This window comes from Rissa tridactyla, chromosome 17, assembly GCF_028500815.1.
Source record: "Rissa tridactyla isolate bRisTri1 chromosome 17, bRisTri1.patW.cur.20221130, whole genome shotgun sequence".
In the NCBI taxonomy this organism is placed as follows: domain Eukaryota; kingdom Metazoa; phylum Chordata; class Aves; order Charadriiformes; family Laridae; genus Rissa; species Rissa tridactyla.
This window is the reverse complement of record NC_071482.1, coordinates 2963221-2984637: the sequence shown is the minus strand read 5'-3', so window position 1 is coordinate 2984637 and position 21417 is coordinate 2963221. Positions and strand designations below refer to the sequence as shown.

General features: G+C 50.0%; 1 protein-coding gene across 1 annotated transcript in view; it reads left to right on the top strand.

Moving 5' to 3' along the window:
• LOC128918636 (nectin-1-like) overlaps positions 1-21417 on the top strand; it is a 69000-nt gene that overhangs the window by 37336 nt on the left and 10247 nt on the right. The window contains exons 2-5 of the mRNA XM_054223084.1: positions 9812-10162; positions 10848-11150; positions 11577-11694; positions 15223-15374. Coding sequence (XP_054079059.1) covers positions 9812-10162; positions 10848-11150; positions 11577-11694; positions 15223-15374 — 924 coding nt within the window. The remainder of the gene's footprint in view (positions 1-9811; positions 10163-10847; positions 11151-11576; positions 11695-15222; positions 15375-21417) is intronic.

Sequence of the window (21417 nt, the reverse complement as noted above, 5' to 3'; positions counted from 1 at the left end):
GGCTGCCTTTAATGGGTGGTCTTGTCACTTGTTTACAGTCCTGACTCTTACAAGCTCAACAGGCTCCTCTAAGCCCCCACCTGTGCAGCCGTCCTGAAGCTCAGCAATCATTCCGGAGACAGCCTGGATGGAGGCTGTGACCTTAATAGATAGGAGAGCTGCATCTCCATCCAGCATGGAGTCATTCTCTCTGCCAGCTGCCTTCCGCTCAACCCCACCGGCTGCTGTGAGGTCTGGAGTCAAAGGGACTCCCGTGCCCCCAGAACTGCCCTGTTCAGATTGCTCTCCCTGCTGAGGTGGCATTCCCACTGAGCTGTAGCGGGTCATGCCAGATCTAAACCCGTGCTAGGAGGATCACAGCAGCCACTGATCTGGCAAGGGAGAGAGATGAGGCAAACCTGGAATGCATGTCAGCTCCTCAGGGCAGTGGGGGCTGGAATTGTGGAGCTGGCTTTGCTCACAAGTTGAACGGGACACTCACCATCGGCCTCAATGTTTCTCACAATTGCTGGCATGTTCTTAACACAAAAGATTAGATAGATTTGGTTGCAGCCAGTTTGCTCATTGTTCAGAAAAACAGGAGCGGCATTTTGGGAACCTTTAGTCTAGCTGTTGACGTGGCTAATGTTTAGGTTTGCTTCCAGGCTCTGTCAATAGACAAGGTTTTCCACTTCATCTCCCTGTTTCCTCAGCCATAAAAATGAGGGTGACCTTTTCTATTTGCATGAGTGGTGGGAGGGGCTGTGAGGCCTTACCACAGATGCCTCCATACCTGCTTCCTTAGGTGAGAATTGTCACTATAATGTGCAGATACCCACATCTAAACCAACCCATTCAAGTGAGAGTGCCAATGATTGCCTGGGTGGCCTTGGGCACATCTCTTTGTCATTCAGCACCTCTGATTTCCCCATCCCTGAAAGCAGAGGGGTGGGGGCGGTAATAATGCTTTCCTGCCTCTCAGGGTGTTGGAGGATTAATTAGTTAGTGTTTGAAAAGCCTTTTGAAGATGCAAAGCTTTCCATAAATATGCAGACTTATTCCTACAGATGGGACCCAGGTAGGACTGAAGCGTGGTGTCTGTCACTCTGCACTGTGGAGATCGTAAATCCGGGAAGAGGTGAAATTTTTAAAATTAGTTCCCTGCACAGGGACTTGATGATAAGAAAGCTGAGCAGCAGCAGGCTGGAAATCAGGCAGGGCACAGAGTTTTGGTTTATACGTACACACTGTTCTTTATGGCCTATTCTTCATGGGCAGGAATCCTTAAACAACCCAGACAAAGTTGGGAGGTCTGAGTCTCTTCCGCTTTCCTGCAGAAATATCTCTAGGGTAGGATAAAACAAATTAGGAGAGAAATCACAGGCAGTCGGCTGGTGAAAGGTGTCTGTCCATTGCATCTGTTGGGTGCCATGTTTGCATTCATGTTGTTTGCAAAGATTTTTCCTAGTTGTCAGCTCTGATGGGTCATGTGCCTCCAGAACATCCATCACAAAAAATTTTGTTGTTTCGAACAAATTACAGTAGAACAGAGCATAGCATTCCCACTTGGCAACAGTAGAAAACATTTCTCTTAACTTAAGGAGATGGTAAAACATCAGCAATGCTTTATATACCAAAAGGATAATGGGAGGAAAGACAAGAGGAAAGTAAGACCACAGACAGAAAGCTGTGACTGGTTAGCATGCATTTAAACTATAGCAAAGTAGGAGTTCTGATCTTCACAAAAACTGCAGGCTTGGCCAGTACTGGCATGGTCTGGCAGGGGTGCATTTTTCACCATGACTTGGACAGAAGACCAGAGATTTTGTCTCCTTTGGTAATATCCTGTGACCTGGCATCTACCCCTCTGACAAAAGAGGCTTGATTTGAGTGGGGCCAGAGAGAATCGGGGGCGGGGGGGGGGTGGCGAGGCTGGTGGGGGCAGTCAAATTAGGTCTGCCAACTATTAACCCTGGCGCTGAAGTCATGCCTGAGTCAGCAGAGTTTCGGCTTTGTCGCATTCCCATTGTGGAGGCGAGTGAGTCATCACCCGGCCAAGCCCTGAGAGCTCCCCAGTTTCCTGCTCCCGCTCTGAGCCCGGGGAGGGAAGGAAGGATCTGATGTTTTCTCTTTCTGTGCCGTCGAGTTTATTTTGGTTTTTTTTGAATCTCTTCAGTCTCAAGTTCCTTCATTTCGGAAATGAGACTCTCATGGGTTACTATCTTGATCCCCTCTTCACAGCTCTTCATTAAACGCCTCCTCCTTAGCACCTGGAGAGCTCCAATAGTGAGAACGTTTAGCCCTGGACCAGGGCTCCTTGAACAATGTCCAAGGCAACGCGGAAGTCCAAGAGAGAGGCAGGGCAGAAAAAATACTCATGTACATTTGGGGACTCAGCCCATCAAGATAAGGTCTCAGGACAGTCTCAGCTTAATTAGCTTCCCCCTGCTCAATGCTTCAGCTTCTTTCCCCTCCTCCACACTTGATTTTCCAGCTGTACTGCTCTTTTCTTTCTGCCCTCGCTTCCCCACCCAACCACCAAATAAGCCTTGACTCTGAAAGTGGTTCCCTTTCTCACTCTTCCCTCATGTTTGCAGGTCAGGTTTGGTAAGCAAGAAGACTCTGGCATTTTCCTTGCTGGCGGGTGACAGGATGACTCTTGAGAGAAGGGTGTTTGATTTTTTGTTCTTTGTCCACCCTTGTCTTTGCCTGGCCAGCTGCCTGCTTTTCCTAGTGCAGAATTATGATCCTGGACATATTCACTGGTATCCCTCCAGAGGAACTCGTGGGTAGGGATGAGAAGAGGCAAGTGACTGGCCTGGGATGTGGTGATGTTGGAGAGACACAAGAAGGGTGGGAAAATTTGTAAAGCTAAAGCGGAGGGAGGGCAAGTCAAAGAAACAAGTGTTGTAGACAGCTTGAGAGGCAATCCTGGCTTATGGAGACAGGTCGCGGGGGCAGAAGCAAGATGTGACTTATCTGTAATAAGTTGCACAAGGCCACGGGGGAAAGGAGATGAGAGTCTTCTGAACCCCGGTGCTGGACAGGTGTGAGTAAGAGTGCACAGTGGGAAAAGAGCTGAGGAAGGAGCTGGTGCAAAGTCCAGTCCAAAAGACCTGGAGGGACAGGCTGCGTGGGTGGGAAAGTGGGCCAAGTGCTGAGTGCTGGTGCACGTCAGGGAAAGGCAAGGGGCAGTCTGGTTCACTGCTCAGGTGTGTGGGAACTAGCGTCCCTTGCCGAAGGATTAGCCGACATGCTGGCGGGGCGGGGCGGGCAGCAGGAGCTGGCTCCTCCGCCGTCACTGAGGTGCCTTTGTGCTTTGTTGCTGAGCATGGGGTTTCACTGCTTTATTGCAGGAAGGATCCCAGTGCTGCGTCAGCTCTTTCAGCAGGAGCCCTGCTCTGCCAGCCTTCCTGCTTTTGCCATGGGGCATGTTCCCCTCCCCTTGACTTGGGGGGTGAAGCAAAGCAGCTGTGTGAAAGCCAGGAAAGGTACAGCGAGAGTGAAAGCTGTGAGCAAAGGCAGGCATGGTTGTTCCCTTCTGAGTTCTCTGGTTTGCAGCCTTTTTCCTAGAGAACTAGAAGGTTGGCCGCAACTGAGGCTGTTTGCAAGGTTGAAGCACGGACAGCAAGAACTAATGGTCTAGTCTGGTGTTCATCTCTGCATTTTGCTGTCCGTTTGATGTGTGGCCAGTCACACCCTGGCGTCTGCTTTTCTTTCATCTATTTCTGTGAAGAACACCTAGGAAAAACATGGCTTGGTCTTGTTTAGGGCCTTTGTGTCAGTCCTAGTGGTAGCTCAATGAAAAGACTTCCCAAACCTTAACAGAGAACAAGCAGAGCACCAATGGATCCCTTTGGGAAAGATCTTTCATTCAAGTGGATCCTGAGGCTGCTTTGTCCACTATTTATCCAAAGAGGAAACACAGCATAGGCAGCAGAAGGCAACCCTGCTTTATCCCAAAGGCATCTCCACTGTCCTGTCCCAGCAGACAGCCAATGAAGAGCTGGCTAGAGACCTCACTCAGTCCTAGCCATTGACTGGTCCTCAGATAATAACATCTCCGCTGTTGCTACTATGTGCTGGTTCTGGATATGAACCAGTAACCTAGAGTAAAAGGCCCGGTGTTTCCCACTTGCAAGCCAAAGCCAAGCCCGTTCTTTCTTTTTTGAGAGGGATTTGGATGAGAGCCAGATAGGCCATTGTACACGTTGCCATTTCCCGTCAGCTCCCATAAAGCTCCCCGCTCTCAGGTGGGGGAAGGGATGCTTGGGGCCTGCAGTTTCTCTTGGTGTGCCCCCACCTGATCACCATGTTATCTCAGGCCTTTCACTTCCATGTGCAGCCGTGTCATCTGGAGCTATAATCCTGCCACATCTCTTACTCTCTCATCTTCTTTCTAAGGCCCCCTCCCCTTGTGTTGGAAACTCAGTCTTTGTCTTGTAATCCCTTTCGTGTTCAAGCTCCACACTTAAGTGGGACAAAACTGAATCAGTGCATGACAGAGGGACCTCCAGTGAAAGTCTGCTGCTGCAGGAAGTGCGTGTTGGGTGTTGGTGAGTCACTGGAGACCACTCCTTCATCGCAGTCGGCTGCAAACCATTCACTAAGCGGGGTTAGGCAGGCACAGTGCTCTTTTGGGAGAGCAGCAGAGTACTGATTTGAATGCCTGGCAATCAATACAAAAAGTCTCTCTGGCAAGAGGAAAGATACTAACCCCAACATCTTGGCCAAGCGCCAGCTCAAACCTTTGCTTCTTGCCACCTGAAATTCCCCTGCTGGGATTTATGATCTTCCTTCCCATTTCCCACCCTTCCTAACACACCTGTTGCGTTCCTTTGGGCTGTTGGAGGCTGGTTGTGTTCTGCCCCACAACGGTTGCATTTCAGACCTTGATTTCCACTTAAAAATAGGGAAGACTTGAAAGATGAATTCAGACAAACCAGGAGAAAAATTCATAAGTGCTACCAGCTGAAAAGTTTTGAGCTCCTGTTCCATCCTGGTTTTCCCCTCATGGAAAGTTCTTGGAGATCTGTTTGAGGTGTCTCTGAGGCATACGGGACCATGTACAGGACATCATTGCCCTTAGTCAAGGAGCAGTGCAAGGGGCTGTCTCAAAATCAGGTGCTTTGTGTAGGGTCTTTTGTAGGTTGAATCGTGATGAATTGTTCTGTTCTTTTGTAAGGTCTGGCTACTGTGACCCTTCAGTTCAGTTCTAAGTGATGCAAAGACTAGTAGGACTGATTCCTCTAACATTTGCATCGGCCACGATATTGCCACACCAAAGGGTGGCTCATCAGGCTTCTGCCAAGGGCTCTTTCAATGCCCTTGGGGTGAGATGAGTATCAGGGAACAGGAGGGAGTGAAAGGAGAGGCAAGGTTGTGCAAAGCGGTGTGGAGTTCACATGGTTCTTAACAAAGAGGCATTGATTGGAGGCTTGCTGTTGTGACAGAGCTCACTAGTGCCTGGAGATCATTTCCAGAGCTTTCTATATGGGGGAGCAAGAACCAGATTTGCAAGTGTGGGAGCCTCAATGTAACAGCACCTCCCGGCTTTTTAGGAGAGAAGGTTTTCAGGTTCGAGAGCCACCAGCTGCCACTTGGTTAAGCGCCCCTCACACCAGGGAGTCCAGACCTTCCTTCCCAGCCCACTGCCTGTGCCGCAGGGCACCACGAGTTCTGCACAGTGCCCCCAAGGCCTTGCATGACCTAATAAATATCTGGGTTTGGGATCGTGGGGAAAGGCATCAACACAAACCACTTCAGAGGCCAAGGTGGAGGATTAGGATCTCAGAGGTCTCCACTAATGAGGTCTTGGCACCAACATGTCTTTGGCACTCAGATGGGCCTTTTTTACTACTTTTGGTCCTCAACAAAAAATAACACCAAAAAACTAATGAGTAAAACGCAACTCGGCAAGCTTCAACCTATACAGCTAATCTTTCCTCGGTGTGCTGGCTGCCCCCTGGGCGGTGTCAGAGCGGATTGGTGGGCATTGGGAGATCTGGCATTGGAACTGCAAACAGCAGGATGTATCCCAAGCTTTTTCTCTGCTGTACCGACCACACACATCATTCAGCAAAGAAAAAGCAAGGCGAACCCCAGCACTGCACATGCACACACACACATCCTGCTTAATATGTTCAAGCCTCTCCAGAGGCTGATTAGTGATTTTATTTTCTCCTCCTCTCCCAGCCTTGCACGTTCATCGCCATCAATTATCTATGCATTTGCCCTGATGAATTATTGAGTGTGTAACGGGGTGAGGGAAGACCCACCATCCCAGCTCAGTCACCTTGCAAACAAACACTCCCCAGAGCATGACAGCAGCTAGCTTGCCCTCTGGCTTCTGATTTAGGACAGGGAGCATGGGAGGCTGATCCAGCAACTTGCAAAACCCTTTACTCCATCTGTTCCCCTTCCTCATCATTGCTGTTGAGGTGTGGGTGTTATTGCCGTGGTACGGAGCAGAGCAATGGGTGCATTATTTCCTTGATGAGAGGCTTGCAGGAGTGGAAATAAAGAGTTTACCCTGTCTTGCAAAAGAGCCGTGAGTTACTCAGTCACCTGGAAAGGAAACACTATTTCCGCACAGTGTTTGGGGTTTCTGGGGGTATTTTTTGTTTGTTTTGTTTTGTTATTTCTTCTGCTGGTTTTTTTTCCCCTTTTCCCCTGAAGCCTCTAGAAAGTTTGGAATGTGTTTTTGTTAAAGCTGCTACATGTAGGGGCCTGAATCCCAGTGTTGGCAGCGTTTTGATGTTGGCAAGCAATCCTCAACTGGCACCGGCTTTTTCCCTAGCCAAAAGTCTGACTCTTTACACCTGGGCAGAGGGGGGTTCTGCAGAACCACTCTGGGGTCTGGTTCAGGGTCAGGTTCGTCAGCGCCAAAGTCTGCTTTTTCTCCAATTTGTATCCAAGTACAGTCTGCACTGATGCATGGATCCTGTGGTAGGGGTAGGGTAGAAGTGGCAGGGTAGAACTCGGAATTGTTGCGACCACTCAAGGTCAAGAAAAAGCACTTGATTTTTAAAGGGGTCATTCATTAATTTGCAGGGAAATCACAGTGTAAAGAAAGGGCATAATAATGATGAAGTGAGAGATTGGATTGATCTCTCTCTTGGATATATACCACATTCTCTGACAGGTTGGCTGACAATATCTTTATTTAAGGGGCATGTCTTAGGTGCCCATCCTTGGGCAGTGGTGGCCTTCAGTCTGGCGTACCTTCTGCGTGCCACGTTCATCTGCATGCCCTGCGAGGGAGAGACTGGGTTGTCCTCCCGGCTGCCCTGCAAGGGCGACTCAGAGGAGGAGCCCGCGGCTTTTTGTCCTCTCCTTTCTGAGGTTCGGCTCATCTCGCTCTTTTCTGGCACTGTGAGGAGGTGCTGGGCCACGACTTCCTGCTGTCGCAAACGGGACCTCTTTTATTGGGATATGGAAAGCCTGGTTCAAAGGGAACCGCTGAGGCCTGTGGGGGGTCAGGGAGCTTGTGTGGGAGCGGAGCCAGCTGTGCCATCGCCCCAGCCCCGGGCAGGCTCTGCCGGGGGGCACGGGCCCTTCATGAAAGAGGTGGGGACCGGTGCTGATGAATCCGCTCTCCTCCAGCCTTGGGAGAAAGAGGGAGTGCTGAGCACACCTACAGCCGGGCAGCCGTGAGATGGGCGGCAGGTTGTTCCCAGGGCCTTTGCTACGTGATTGCTTTTGCTCTCCGGCAAGCTCCCACATGCTTTGCGAGGCTCTAAAGACTTCAGAACCAGACTGCTTGGCAAAGCTGTTGCTCACCTCCCCAGGTGTGGGTGATTCTGCAAGAGGCGCTCTCACCTCCGGGGTAGAAGGAGCAGCGTATGCTGCAAAGCATGCTGGAGACATCTCCTCCCTCCCCATCCACCCATTCTTTCCTCAAATCCCAGCATGGCATGATCTAGACCCAGCCCTGCTCGGCACTGGGTGCTGTCATTTCATCAGGAAGGCTGTTGTGGGCAGTGGGGTCCCACAGGGCACAGGCCAGACTGGTGTCAGAAAAGTGTTTCACTGTGTCTTACTGCCTGGACATCTTTCTCTAAGGACTCTTAGAGACACCCAGCCTCTAAGGACTCGATGGCTTCATGCATGCAGGCACATGAGGGCACCAGTGCTCTGCTGTGGCCGTAAACAGTGCTGAAAAACATTCCTCAGCACCCAGCCGCAATGCTAGGGTGTGGGGCAAACCAGCGTTTGACTCAGGGAAGGGGGCAAGTTCACACAAAGCTCTAGAGACTGAGTTTCGGTCTTAATTGCTGATGACTGTGGTCAGCTGATGGCGTCTTATGGCTGGGCCGGATTGTTGAGGCTTGTCCTCAGGGTCACAGGCTTGGTGTGGAGGGAAGAAGGGGAGAAAGAAGAGTCTTAGGCTGAGTACAGCAGGCATGGAGTGTGGGGCAACACGGGAATGTGCTGAGAAGGTGGTAAAGGTGGGATTTGTGGGTGAGAAGACTTTTGTATGTCTGCACTTGTGTGTGTGTGTGTGTGTGTGTGTGAAACTGCAAGAAGGAGGAAGGAACCACTCTTGCTCAAGTTCATGTGTAGAAGTCACAGGGCACGTCTGCCAGGGGTCTGGGGAGCTAAGACTGAGGAGTTCATTTTGGCCTTGCACAGGGAGCCCGTTTGTTCCCTGGAAGAAGAGGGTAGGGGAGACATTTCAAAAATGCTTTGTCCCCTCAGTTAAAAGATGCTCCTGTTTCTCTTGCTATGCATTTTTTCCTTTCCCCAGCCTCTCTCTCTTTCATTACCCTTTCATGTTCCTCAGTCGCTGTACATCTTTCTTTTTTTTATTACCGCTTTCTTTCCTTTACTCTCAGTCTCCCAGAATACATCCAATTTCAGATTCTGCCAGAAGCAGTAAGCAGAACCCGCTTTTCTTGTTTTCACCACCTTGCTTCTGTATTGTATTTATCATATAAATACTGGCTGTATAATTACCAGAGCATTATCTCTAAACATACAGATTAGGGGAAGACACAGTGGCAGCCAAAGATGAATTTCAGGGTCAGTCTGGTGGGAGACATTTTTCTCCAGCTGTCAGGGGAGGAATCAACGGAGACAGAATAGCAGTCATGAACACCAGCCACTGCTTTTCCCAAGCACCTTTCATCTTTACTCTGCAGAATCAAGATGGAAGGTTCCTAAATGCAGCCACTTCCAGGGTTAAAAAAAGGCCACAGAAATGATCTAGTTCATGCAGGCAGATCGTGCAAGGTGTATGAGCACTGCCGTAAATCTGTTCTTATATGGAAACTATTGCTACTCTGAAATTGGGGCTGTCTTTGCAGCTCATTTAATTACTGATGCATTTCCAATAGGATTAAATGGATGTCTGAGTGTGTGTTAGCATATGTTAGGATGTGCTGTGCTGATAAATATCTGTGCTTTCGTATACCTCCAGATACGCATGCTCTATATATTTACAATAACTGATTTAGTGTCATCCAAAGTTGAAGACAAAAGGAAGGGAAGTATTATTGATCCAGTCTTGCGCCTTTTGGTGATCATGAGCCCTAGGTTGGCTGCAGAGCATTGGGGCTCGTCGTGGTGAAATGTGAACACCAATTGTGTGAGGGAGGGTGTTTATGAACCAGGATAAAGCTGTACGAGCTGCAGGTGTATGCAGGTAGTTGCAGAAGGTACTGAGGGCCTGTAACCGTAGACTGTTCTTGTATCAGCCATGCCAAGAAGAAGCTAGTGGAATAAATAAAGGAGTTCATGGTCCCAGTGTCCAAGACTGTTCTCTGCTTCTGTGCTCTTCTTCTCTGCCTGAGAAGTACCTGTATATTCATGTTTTTCCATTTTATTGCAGGGCTGCAAGCTCAGACTGTCTTAGTCAATGACACAGTCTCGGGGTTTATCGGGACAGACGTGGTCCTGCACTGCAGCTTCACCAATCCGCTCCCCAATGTGAAGATCACGCAGGTCACGTGGCAGAAAGCCACCAACGGTTCCAAGCAGAATGTGGCCATCTACAACCCTGCCATGGGGGTCTCCATCCTCTCTCCCTACAAAGAGCGTGTGACTTTCCGGAATCCTTCCTTCAAAGATGGCACCATTCAGCTCTCTCGGCTAGAGCTGGAGGATGAGGGAGTTTACATCTGTGAGTTTGCTACCTTCCCAACTGGCAACCGGGAAAGCCAGCTGAACCTCACTGTGCTGGGTAAGATACCGGACAAGCTTTGTAGTGTGAACCATTGCCTCCAGTTAAACAGATCTGGAGGAACCTGAGACTCATGTCCTGGGAACTCAGAGCAAAGGTCAATCTTGGGTGTAAATTTTACCTATAATGATCTTTCAAGTTGACTGTAAAGAGGTGAAGAGCAGGGAACCCAGAGTAGGTGGTTCACGGAGCTATCTCAAGAACACCTCTTCCTCTTTCCAGGCCTCAGTTCCCCTACCTCTTAATGCAGGCGCAGTAAGAGTGACCTGCTCCCTAAGGGAGTGGTGAGGTTTAATGAGCTGTCAAGTGAATGGAGAGAAAAGACAACAGAGTGATCCTAAGCACAAGTAGAGCTTGTCCATGGAGCTTAGGGTTGTGAGTGAATAGACCCCACCCAAGGTCCACATGATTCATTTGCTCTCCAATTTTGGTTTCTCATTCTAATGTAGGGCTGAAAACCTATGGCAGGAAAGGATGGACTTTCCATCCGGTATCTATGTATCTAAGGCACCTCCACCATTCTTTCCCAGGGTTTGCAGCAGCTCTGGATTCACCATGAGGTCTGTCATAGGCTCAGTGGTGCTAGATGTCTCTTGGGTTGTAGTAGAGAGGGTAGCATTGCTTTTCTAACCATCCTTTTGTCCCCTTTTTTTCTCCTTCTCCTCCTTTTTGCAATTCCTTGCAGCCAAGCCCACAAATCGGATGGAGGGCACCAAGCGGCCACTTATTGCTAAGTCTGGCAGGACAGAAAAGATCTTGGTAGCTACCTGCACCTCCTCTAATGGGAAGCCCCCCAGCACTGTCACCTGGGACACCAAGCTCAAAGGGGAAGCGGAGTTTCAGGAGATCCGGAATAGCAATGGAACCATCACAGTGATCAGCCGGTACCGGCTGGTGCCGAGCCGGGAGGCCCACCGGCAGCAGCTCATGTGCGTGGTCAATTACCAGCTGGACCGCTTCACCGACAGCATGACCCTCAATGTGCAGTGTAAGTGAGCAGGGGCAGGACTGGAGGGCAATGCTCCATGGTCAGTCCCTGGGGTGGGTGATAAAGTTTGGCAAAAGAGGATTTTTCTGAAGGGAAGGTGTTGGTCTGGTGGAGGGGTTGAAGTGGGGGGCTGCTCTCTTTTTCTGGAGAGTGGTCCCTTGGAATAATCATATGCTTTCTCTTTTTCACACCTTCTTTCTCTTTCTGCCTCTGGCATGTCCCTTTTTTCCTCCCCTTCTCTCTCTCCTTCCTTCACTCCCTCTCACATAATTTGTCCCACCACCTTTCCCGCCTTGCAATCTCTCTCCTCCTCCCACCCCTGCCCCCTGTTTCATCTCTTCCTATTTCATTTTCTCCCCCTTCTTTTCCATAACTCTTGCCTTTCCTTTTCCATCCTGCTTTTCTGTCTTTTTTGTCCCCCTGCAGATGAGCCAGAAGTCACTATTGAGGGCTTTGATGGCAACTGGTTTCTCAACCGGAAGGATGTGAAGCTGATATGCAAATCTGATGCCAACCCCCCAGCTCACACCTATGAATGGAAGCTGTAAGTGCCTACAGTGCTTCTGCTCCCAGCAGCACATATGTCCTGCTCTGTCTCTGAGGCAGGCAGTGCAGTGTACCAGCGCAGTGCAGCCTTAATACCCAGGATAACCTCCTATTTTCCTGGCACGGGAATAATATTCTGTCCTGGTGACATGTGAAGCAGCTGAGATATGCCAAGGTGGATAGTTTGCCCAGCACCACTAAATGCTTTGGAAGGAGAGTTGGAAAAGAACCCAGGATTTCCCTTCCTTAAAGGGGCACAAACAGCACAAAATTTACCCGTATGTGAAAAAATCTTTCCCTGGAATCAGATCCAGCTGCAAGCAGGAGCTCCCCTTCGGAGCACTCATCCCCACACGACTGACATTAAGCAGAAGGAATTCCTTGTCCCCCAGGGTTTCAGCTTTTGGCTGAACACACTAAAGGGACTGAAAAGTAAGCGAGAGGTGTCTGGGGAGTCAGATGGGAATTGGTGCAACCTGAGGTGGTTCTCTCTCCTTCTCTTTCATTTCTATAAGTACTCCTGTAGCTTTAAAAAAGAAAGATCAAATGCATCCGTTCTTCTTTTCAGCTGGCATTTGTCATCAGGAAAGAGGCTCTCAAAATGGCTTTGCAAGGAGCTAGGCATATTCTGTCTCATTTCGCTTCCCAGATCAAACTGTTCACAGTGAAAGTCTGAAGAGGATTGTTTTTCTTGCCTTTTTTCTAGTTCTCATCCCCAGCTCTCTCCCTCTGTTGGTTCTGCCAGTTCGACTTAAACTCCAAGGGGGCTCTCTGCATTCCTCATAACATTGCCAGGAAAGCATTACAGGCAAAGGCACCCCTTGTGGCACCAAAGGCAGAAGAGATGCCAGTTTAGACTATCTGTGTGTAGCAGGGCTGGCGAATTGAGCTGAAGAGAGCCTTGTGAGATGGAGCTGGGGACAGGAGGCAGGTTTTCTCTCTGCTTTTGGGCAAGTCATTTCATCCCTTTGTTCTGCTATTGCTCACGTGCGGGGCTGGAGGCTGAGCGCTTGCTGAGCTCCTGGGCATCGGGCTCTCGGTGGCAGGAGCTCTGTCGCTGTGTACAGACACAGCCAGCACCACAAGCAACCCCTGGTCTCTGTTGGGGCAGTCTGCTCCTGCTGTGATAGTGATGCTGAAGGCAGGCTGAGAGAGCTGAAGCACGGGGTAACCAGCTGCCAAACTTCTCAGCCAGGTGAGGTTTCTCTAGCCTAGGGGAGGAAAGAGGGATAGTTACCATCTAGGCTCAAACACGGCAGGGGATGCAGGTGTCAGGGCTGAGCATGGCACTGCATGACTGAGTCTGAATGTGATGTGTCATTTGCATATCTGGTTTACACACTGCGCTGGTAATAAATTCAGCTCTGGCAGAAACGATTCTTGGGAACAGCACATCTTTGGGCCAGGCATTGAGTTGGTCCCCATGTGCTTGTGTGGTTGATGATTTTATTTTTTTTAAACACGTGAAAGAGATGTTTTCCTGTGGATTCTCTGAGAGCTGTTTGTACGTCCATTTGTCTGTCTTTAGCCTGCAAGAGTTTCTTGACTTACAGCTAAGAGGCTGGGAGCATCAATACTTTACTTTGAGAAGGAACTGCGGGGAGAAAAATGGAGAGAGAGAAAGCAGAAAGTTAAAGAATACAGGTTTCTAAGCCCGCTAGCGCTTCAGTCTGATTCCTCAGCCTCTCCCTTTTTGCACGCTTTGTGGGTCAGTTAGGACTGAGTATACGATTATTGACCTGAGAGAGGATGGAAAGGAAAGATGGAACGCATCTGAAGGTAAGGAGAATAGAGGCAGAAGAAGAGGAAAGTAGAAAATGAGAAAGAGCAAGTGAGACTGGGGGAAACAGAGGTGGAAAGGTAGGGGGAAGAAAAAGTTGGGGCACAGAGTTGCCCCTGGCTCTTTCAGCCCAGACTCCTGGTCTCCCATTCTTGGCCCCAGGCTGCCTGTGCGCAGGGCCCTGCAAGGAAGAGACAGACCAAGCAGATGCGATGAAAACCTGATAAATAATTGTACTGCAGCCAACCACCTAGGCATGCAGCGCGTGTGTGTGTGTAGGGAGGTAAGGAATGTAAGCAAGATCCATGGGCATCCCCTTCCTTTCCACAGTGGCGCTTTGGTAATATCAAAATGATTCCTCATTTCTTTGGCTGGGCAGCCAGAGAAATAGCCACCAGCAGCTTTGGTTTATCCATATGTGCTACTTCTTCCTGGGGTCAGGAAGCAATTTCTGCTGGTGCTGTTTTGCTCCTGCCTGGAATGTAGAAACCAGCCATGCTTTCCTCTCCTCTCATTTGGATGGTGATGAGCAACAGTCAGGGGAGCTGTTAGAGGAAGCAATAGCCTTCTTTAGCATCCCATAGGACAGTTGTTAGATGTGCCCTTGTCTTTGTAGATGCAGGGCCCTAATTCACCCATAGACCGATGTTACGCTCTTCTATTCTTCCATCAGCTTTGGGATCATTGTCTTGATGTAGCTGGGAAAGACTCAAGTGTTTGCTGTACATATGTGCTATATGTATATGTAGACATGCAAAATATGTGCGTGTGCATTTAGGCACTTTTTTACAAACCTAATTATGCCCCCATTATTCCCTTTTGTTTCTTACAAATTGCTGACAATATGTGCACATTTTTGTTGGGAGGAGGGGAAAGAATTACTTGAACAATTTTTAATTGCCTAAGAGAAGTAATTACTTCACTTTGCTTCAGTAATTAAGAATAACCAGGCCATGTGTGTCATTTCCTAACACACAGGATTTTTTTATTTTTTATCTGCCTCGTTCATTTATTCTGTGTATCTGTAGACTCAGTTTTGCATTACTCCAGTTTCACACTTATCTGACTATTCTGACATGGGCAGGTCATAGATGGCAGGGCTCTAAATCAACACTGCTTTCCTCGAGCTTGAGTTGCAATTAACACTGGCTGATCGGCTGCCCGGGAGAGTTACCTGGGCAGGAAACTGGAATAAAGCTGGGTCAGGTTAGTGTCCCATTCCTGTATTTTCCATCAAATGGAAAGTCAGGGGTGGAGAAACACTCTGAAGATGAGCCTGCTAGAGATGAGTCACCCAAAACAGAAGGGTGGCCTGGCCATCTTACCCTGAGTCTGGACCTACTCAGGGATTATGCTGGAAAATGAAGGCTCTGAGTCTGTTTTCTGGATAGGGGAGAATATAGACTAAAAGTACTCCACATCTCATTAGCCGAATCCAAGGGATTGTATGTGACCCAAAGATGTCCAATCTCCCTTGTAATTACAGAGAAGGGAAAAAACCCTGATTCTCATTGTACAATGGATTTCCCCTGGAGACACTCTACTGACTCTTTCCTGTAATGCTGCTCTCTGAGGGTTTGGTTGCAAGGCTGACTACTTTAGTGGGTATTTTCCAGCCAGCACCACCGGGTTCTGGACTTGCCCAAGGGCAAGCGCAGAACCAGCATGTCAGTGCCACCTCTGCAATACTGCTTGACCCTACTGACTATCATCTTGGGGGTCAGCCATGATCTTTGTTTCCCCTAGGCCAAACGGGACTCTGCCAGGGAGCGTGGAAATCCAGAACAACACCATCTACTTTAAAGGGCCTGTCTCCTACAGTGTGGCTGGCACCTACATCTGTGAGGCCTCCAACGCCATCGGTACACGGTCGGGCTTGGTGGAAGTCAATGTCACAGGTAGGAAAACACTTGGTGTGCTGTGAATGATGGAGGAGGAGGAAGAGGAGGTGGGGAGAGGAGAGTGTGAGCAGCTGACAGCTACCAGTCAGTTACATCTCCTTAATATATGCTTTAATCACCAGTGTCTTCTTCTAGGGGTGAGGAGTTTCACAATGCAAAGGGAGCAGTGAAGTTCATTGCTTTGTACTGGTTTGCACTCGTTTGGCTTGGATTTTTTCTCCTTTTGTCTTCTTGTCTTTTCCTTTATTACACCAAGAAACGTTCAGTTTGTTTTCCCCTTGTTGTCTGCTTTGGATTCAGAGACATCATTGGACATGTTAAAAGTGAAGACGTGTCAGGGAGACACTTGTTAGAAGGCAGAAGAAGGAGTAGGATGAAGATACAGACTGCCACTGAGGCAGTAAAGCATGAGATGGATGAGTCATTTGTTCAGGATGGTGTTTGGTGTTTCTGATGTTAGGCAATTCTTACAGTTTGTCATTTGTGCTCCTTCCAATGCCATGTTGGTCTGTGCACTTGCTTGCCTGGCTGCCACAGATTACCGAGAGGCTGTGAGTACTTGAGTAGCTCTGTCTGGGCTCCAGAAAGGAATAACATCACAGGATTCAGACCATGGGAAATGATGCTATGTGATGTCGTATGGGACAGAAGGAATTTGATGACTTGCAAATCAGTGTAGCCATGGGAGTGAGAAAAAGACATGGATATGCTTAGGTACTGTCAGGGAGAGAAAGCCTTGTCAAGAAATAGGTTAAACAGAAGAAATAGCATATGGCAATAGCCTGATTTCAGAGAGACAAAGTGGTACTGCAAGGTATCACCAAAGGGGAAAAGTGGCTGATGGTGCTTTGAGAGCAGGGAAGGGATAAAAGGAATGATTCGTTTTCTCCGTGGGTTAATGACAGGCAGTGACCAGCAGTTGTGGGGCTCAGGAGAGAGAGCTCTAAGTATCTTTTGCAGTAGAGCGTTGGAACACTGCCACACTGCAATGAGCTCCGGGTTCTGGGGGGACAGGGGAGGGAGCGGCCAACCGATGAAGCAGTACTGCTGGCCTGGGAGATGTGCCCGGCAGCTGGGATGACTTGGTGAGGCTCTGCTCTGTTGGGGCTCAGCGCTGGTCTCCTTCGGGTGCTCTCCCTACGCCCCAGCTGGGACCATTGCCAGGTGGGCAGGCAGCACAAACCGCGGCACACGGCCACTTTTCCAGCTGGGCTCACATTGGGGACCAGGGGCATTGTTTCTGCAGAGCAGGGCTGTGACTGCAGCCAGGTGAGCTGGAGAGCAGCCTGTGTCCTGCAAGTGCCACAGACAGCGCAAGTGCCTCTGAGCTGGATGGGCAGTGAGGGGTGCTGGGGGCTCCCCGAGGCATGGGAAATGCAGGACAGGTTCCCGAGATTGTTAGCCCTTCCTGCTGTCTAGCCCAAAGCAAAGCAGAGTGCCTGCTGTTCTTATAGCAGGCCACCTCTCTGAGCCACCCCAATCCTTGAAGAGTTGTCTAACCTGAGAGCGATGGAATGGGCTTCTGAGAGGGGCCGAGCTCCAGCCCCCTCCACCCACTGTCTATGGTGGTAAGTGCTGAGCGAGCATGAAGATGCCAGGGCAGCTGACCTCCTGAAATTAGAAATAACGTTGTATTTGGCACCTTCACCACCTCAGTTCCCCTCTTCTGCAACATGGGTAAACCAAGCTAATCTTCCTCTATCCAAATGCTTGGAGGTCAATGGATGGGATGTGCTAATTAGATGCTAATTACCAAGTATTTATTTATGATCATTATCACTGTAGCAGGCCTTTAATTCACACCTCCTGTCCTGGATCCTTGCCTGCTGTGTTGTTCCTGGTACATGTTTTTCTCTGGGGGATTTTTCATTTGCCAGTGAAAGGCACCAGAATAACAAAGCTCTTTGTTCAGGACAGCCGCACAGCACCCTGCCCAGCCCTGCCCAACCACCCGCAGCCAGGGGAAGGTCACGGCCGAAATCCATTCAGCCGCTGGCCATTTCATGGGACTTGCCACCAAAGGCACCGTGTTTCTGGGACGGTGCAGGCAACCGCCTGGTACAAACTGAGCAGACTCACTTCCCGTTGGCAATAGCAAACCATCCCATGCAGTAACCAGCACCTTGGGTCCCATTTGAAACACTGATCAGAGGAAAAAGCCTCCAGCTCAATCCCCAGTCACAGAGAAGGAGGTGGGATAGGTATTGCAGAAGACTTAGGAACAGGCTCTCTTCACCATGTCTCATTTTCCATTTTTCTATAGCCTGTACATCCATTGCTTGCTGTCATTCTGTCTATCCCACCAGCCCATATCTCTTGTGCTGTCAAGATGCATGTTCCCAACCACCAGATCCAGCCCTCTCTTCATATTTCCTGCTGCCACCTGCCAGCGTTTTATCTGTCTCGGTGCCACAATAGCACTGCAGCCTGGGCAGGCTGCACCAACCGGCCTGCACGGGCATGGGCTCCTCTCGGGGCTCCTCTCGGGTCTGTGGGTTCCCCCCCTCGGGCTTTGGTAAAGGTCTTCTTTCCTGGCGGCTTTTCAGGGGACTGGTAGAGCATCGTTCTCACGCTCAATCAGCGCAGTGCTGGCAAGGGAACTGGGGACTGGCAGGATTTCTGGGGAGTGACTTTGGGTTGATGTCTGCCTGGCTGCCTGTAATCTCAATCTATTCCCAAAGGTCCGAATTGTGGGGTTGAGGTTAAATGAGAGGGAAGGAGGGACACACCAGCAGCTGCCCCGTTAGGAGGGATTAGCAGCCAACCTGGTAGGCCAGGCCTCCACCACATAAAAAAAAATGCTCTTAATAATTCATGGGATCTGAATATGTTTATCCAGCTCTCCCTAAGGACCGATTAGGCCAGTGCTGGTGGGGGCTCAGCCGTCCTCGCTCAGCTATTACAGGTACATTTGTTTGGGTCTTGCAGGCAATTTAGGGATTGTCAGTGGACCACGAAACCTCTTTCAAGAGCTGCATGTAATAAATGGAGCTCAATCTAGTGAGCAGCCAACCTTGGGAGAAAAAAAATGGAAGGCTGATGCAGAGAAAACCCTGCAGCGGCTTTTCCCCCTCCTGTCTCCCCGGGTACAGACCTTCCCCCTCCTGCCACCCAGCATCCTTCCTCCCAGACCCGGCTCCAGAGAGGAGGCGTGCGGGGCTAGTTCAGCCCCCGCATGGGGCGATTTGTTCAGGGAGAGAAGGCTGAACGCTACTATTAGAGTTATAGCGCATTAAAGAGATTGATAAGTGGAAATTTAATATTTTATTCCTGCAATCTGTTCCTATAATAGCTTCTCCTGCCTTGCAGGACCTTTGTCAGTCGCAGCCAAGCCATGTAGTGTGACATGTAACTATTTATTACAGGCGGTTGGGTGACATAATAAAAGGCTGTGGTTATAGACTGCACGCGTGTCCCTGCATGCCTGCACACACGTGTGGTGGTCCTGCACAGAGAGCTGGTCACATACGCACATATGCGTGGCCCCGATCTGCATCCTGGCGCGCAAATGGGCCTCCCAAACCTGTGTGCCTGCATGGGGATGCCCTGCTGCACAGCCACGTGTGTGTGCAGGATGCAAGAGCGTCATTGCATTGGCATGCGTGAATATGCACGTATTTATGAGCATGTGCTTGGCTGCATGGGCCTGTGTGCAGCAGTGCATCTGCGTACCCTGTCTCTTCTGCATGTGTGTACATATACATTTGGGTGTGTATGTGGAGGGAAATTCATGCACTTGGGTACTGGCTTCAGCCAGAGGAAGCACAAGGAGAAAGATGTCATTAAAACACCAAACATCAAGCAATCAAGCACCAGCCAAACATGAAACCCAAAGGAGAATCACAGTGAGAGAGCAGAGCCTGTGCTGAGGCAGTGACCGCTACCAGCCTCTCTGCTGCAGGGCTCCCACCTGTTTCCCAAAGCCAGGAGAGGGTCTTTTCCTCCAGGATACTGCAGGCTTCCCTGGTTGCTTGCTTGGTGTAGTCCCACCTTGGCATCCCCCAGATTTCCAGGAGACAGGACATGATGTGCAGGTGCTCCGGGGAGGGCCTGCAAGGACGGGAGGCTGTGTGCCATTCCAGGGAGGCTCTGTGCTGTTCCCAGGGCCATGCCAGCCGATGGGTAGGTGGCTTTGCAGCCCTGGCCTTGGATGTGCTACAGGCTGTGGGGGGGAGGAAAGGCTGACGGCCCCCCTGTTTGCTTGGCTTGTGACAGGGAGTTGTTTACACAGCACCAGCGATCTCGTCCTAGCAAGGTCACTGCAAACAGCCCGCGGGGCTCACTGGAGCCCTGTGCCATGCGGCAGCAGGCCTTTACTATGGGCTCAGAGCACAAGAGAAAGCCCTTTCCAGAAAGCGGTAAATCCCAAGCCTGGAGCAGGTGCACCCAAAGCTCCGCTGCCGGCCAGGGCCGTGCCCCGCTGCACCAGCAAGTGCTTGTGGCTGCGCGAGGTGGGAGGATGTAGGGCTGGGGGCTGAAGAGGAGCAAGCCTGGGGGGTCTGTCTGATGCTAATCTTCCGGATGGCGGGTAGGAGTGTCTGCTGCATCCTGTCTGATGGCATCTGTGCCAACGGCCCCTGCGGGAGCAGCGCTTGATTGACAAGCGATAGGTGACCTGACAGAGAGATTAAAACCTAAGACACGTTTGGCATCTGGCCTAAAAAGCCGTCACACTCTGAAATGCCAGTGGCAGCTGTTAAACTTCTGGATTAGTTGCCAGTGGTTTTTCCACCCCGCCCCGCCTCCTCTCACCTCTGCCCTGCTCCGCTCGAGGAGAGCAGAGATCCCTGGTGGGGAGAGGAGAGGCAGGATCCCTTGAAGACGGAGATGGGCATGCATAAATGCAAGGGCTGTTGTGAAGGAAAAAGGACAGGAGTGCTTCAGGCTTCTCAGATCGCAGCCCTGTCTGGGCTGAGGCAGGTCCAGAGGTATCTCCCTGTCTTCACTTATGTACACGTCTGTTAAGACAGTGGGTCAAAGTCCTGGGATAATTTGGCATGGACTGTACTGGCACAGAAAGTTTGCCATCATTAATTGGTCTTCTAAAAAATACCCACATGATCATCACTATATTTGCTAAGGCCATCTGGGAACTGGGAAGCTCCATGAACCTATTGGAATTAAGTTTCCTGCTCCTCCCCAGAGCTGCTGCTCACCCTGGCTGGACCAGCCAAAGCCCCCGCCCTGCTTCCCATTGCAGCAGGTGTTTGATTTTGCAAGGCATAAGGAAATCCAGGGCCTTCCTCTTGAGGAGCTTCATGCAAGGAGCAGCGTGGGCTGACACATGTCCGAAAGGTAATTTCTCATGGAGTTTGACATTCTCCTCAATGCCCATGGCTACAGCGAGAATCTTGGCTGGTGCTGGGTTTTTCCTTGGCCGTTATGATTGAAGGAAAAAGGATGGAAATGTGACTTCAAGAAAAAATGTGTCCACAGCGAGTAGTGTCTTTCAAAATATCTAAGCAGTGTGGTGAGCAGAAGGGCTTTTGAAAGCTGGTTTCCTGTGGATCTGCATATCATAGAAGAATTACTTGGTGTCTAAAAATAAGCTTTTTCTGATCTGGGCCCTTCCTGCCCTTGGGAGCAGCCTCTTGTCCCTGTGGGTTCTCTGATGTCTAATGAGGTTTAGCTCCCACCTCTGCCAGGGATCCCACTCCAGATCTCTGCAAGAGCTTTATGATAGGGATAATTTTGACTCATTCTTCTTCTGTCAGATACCACTGAAATTGGCCAGCAGGTTCAAAAAGCATTAGATAAGGGATTGATGGACAGGCAGGATGATTTGCATACATCTCATTTTTATTGGAAACTGGCCATTAAAGGAAAGATAAGATTTTTAAACCGTGTATTTTTGAAGCCACTCTTGTGGTGGGGAAGGCCTGGTTTGTCTCTGCAGTGGCAGCACTGCTATTGCTGCAGGGAGAAGGCAGGAGCCGGAGCAGGGGGATGCTTGGAGCCCTCCGTCTTGCATGGAGGGATCAAAGAGAACCTGTGGGCTCAGCCGGGTGCCAGAGCGAAGCCCAGGGCGACCCCCCGCCTC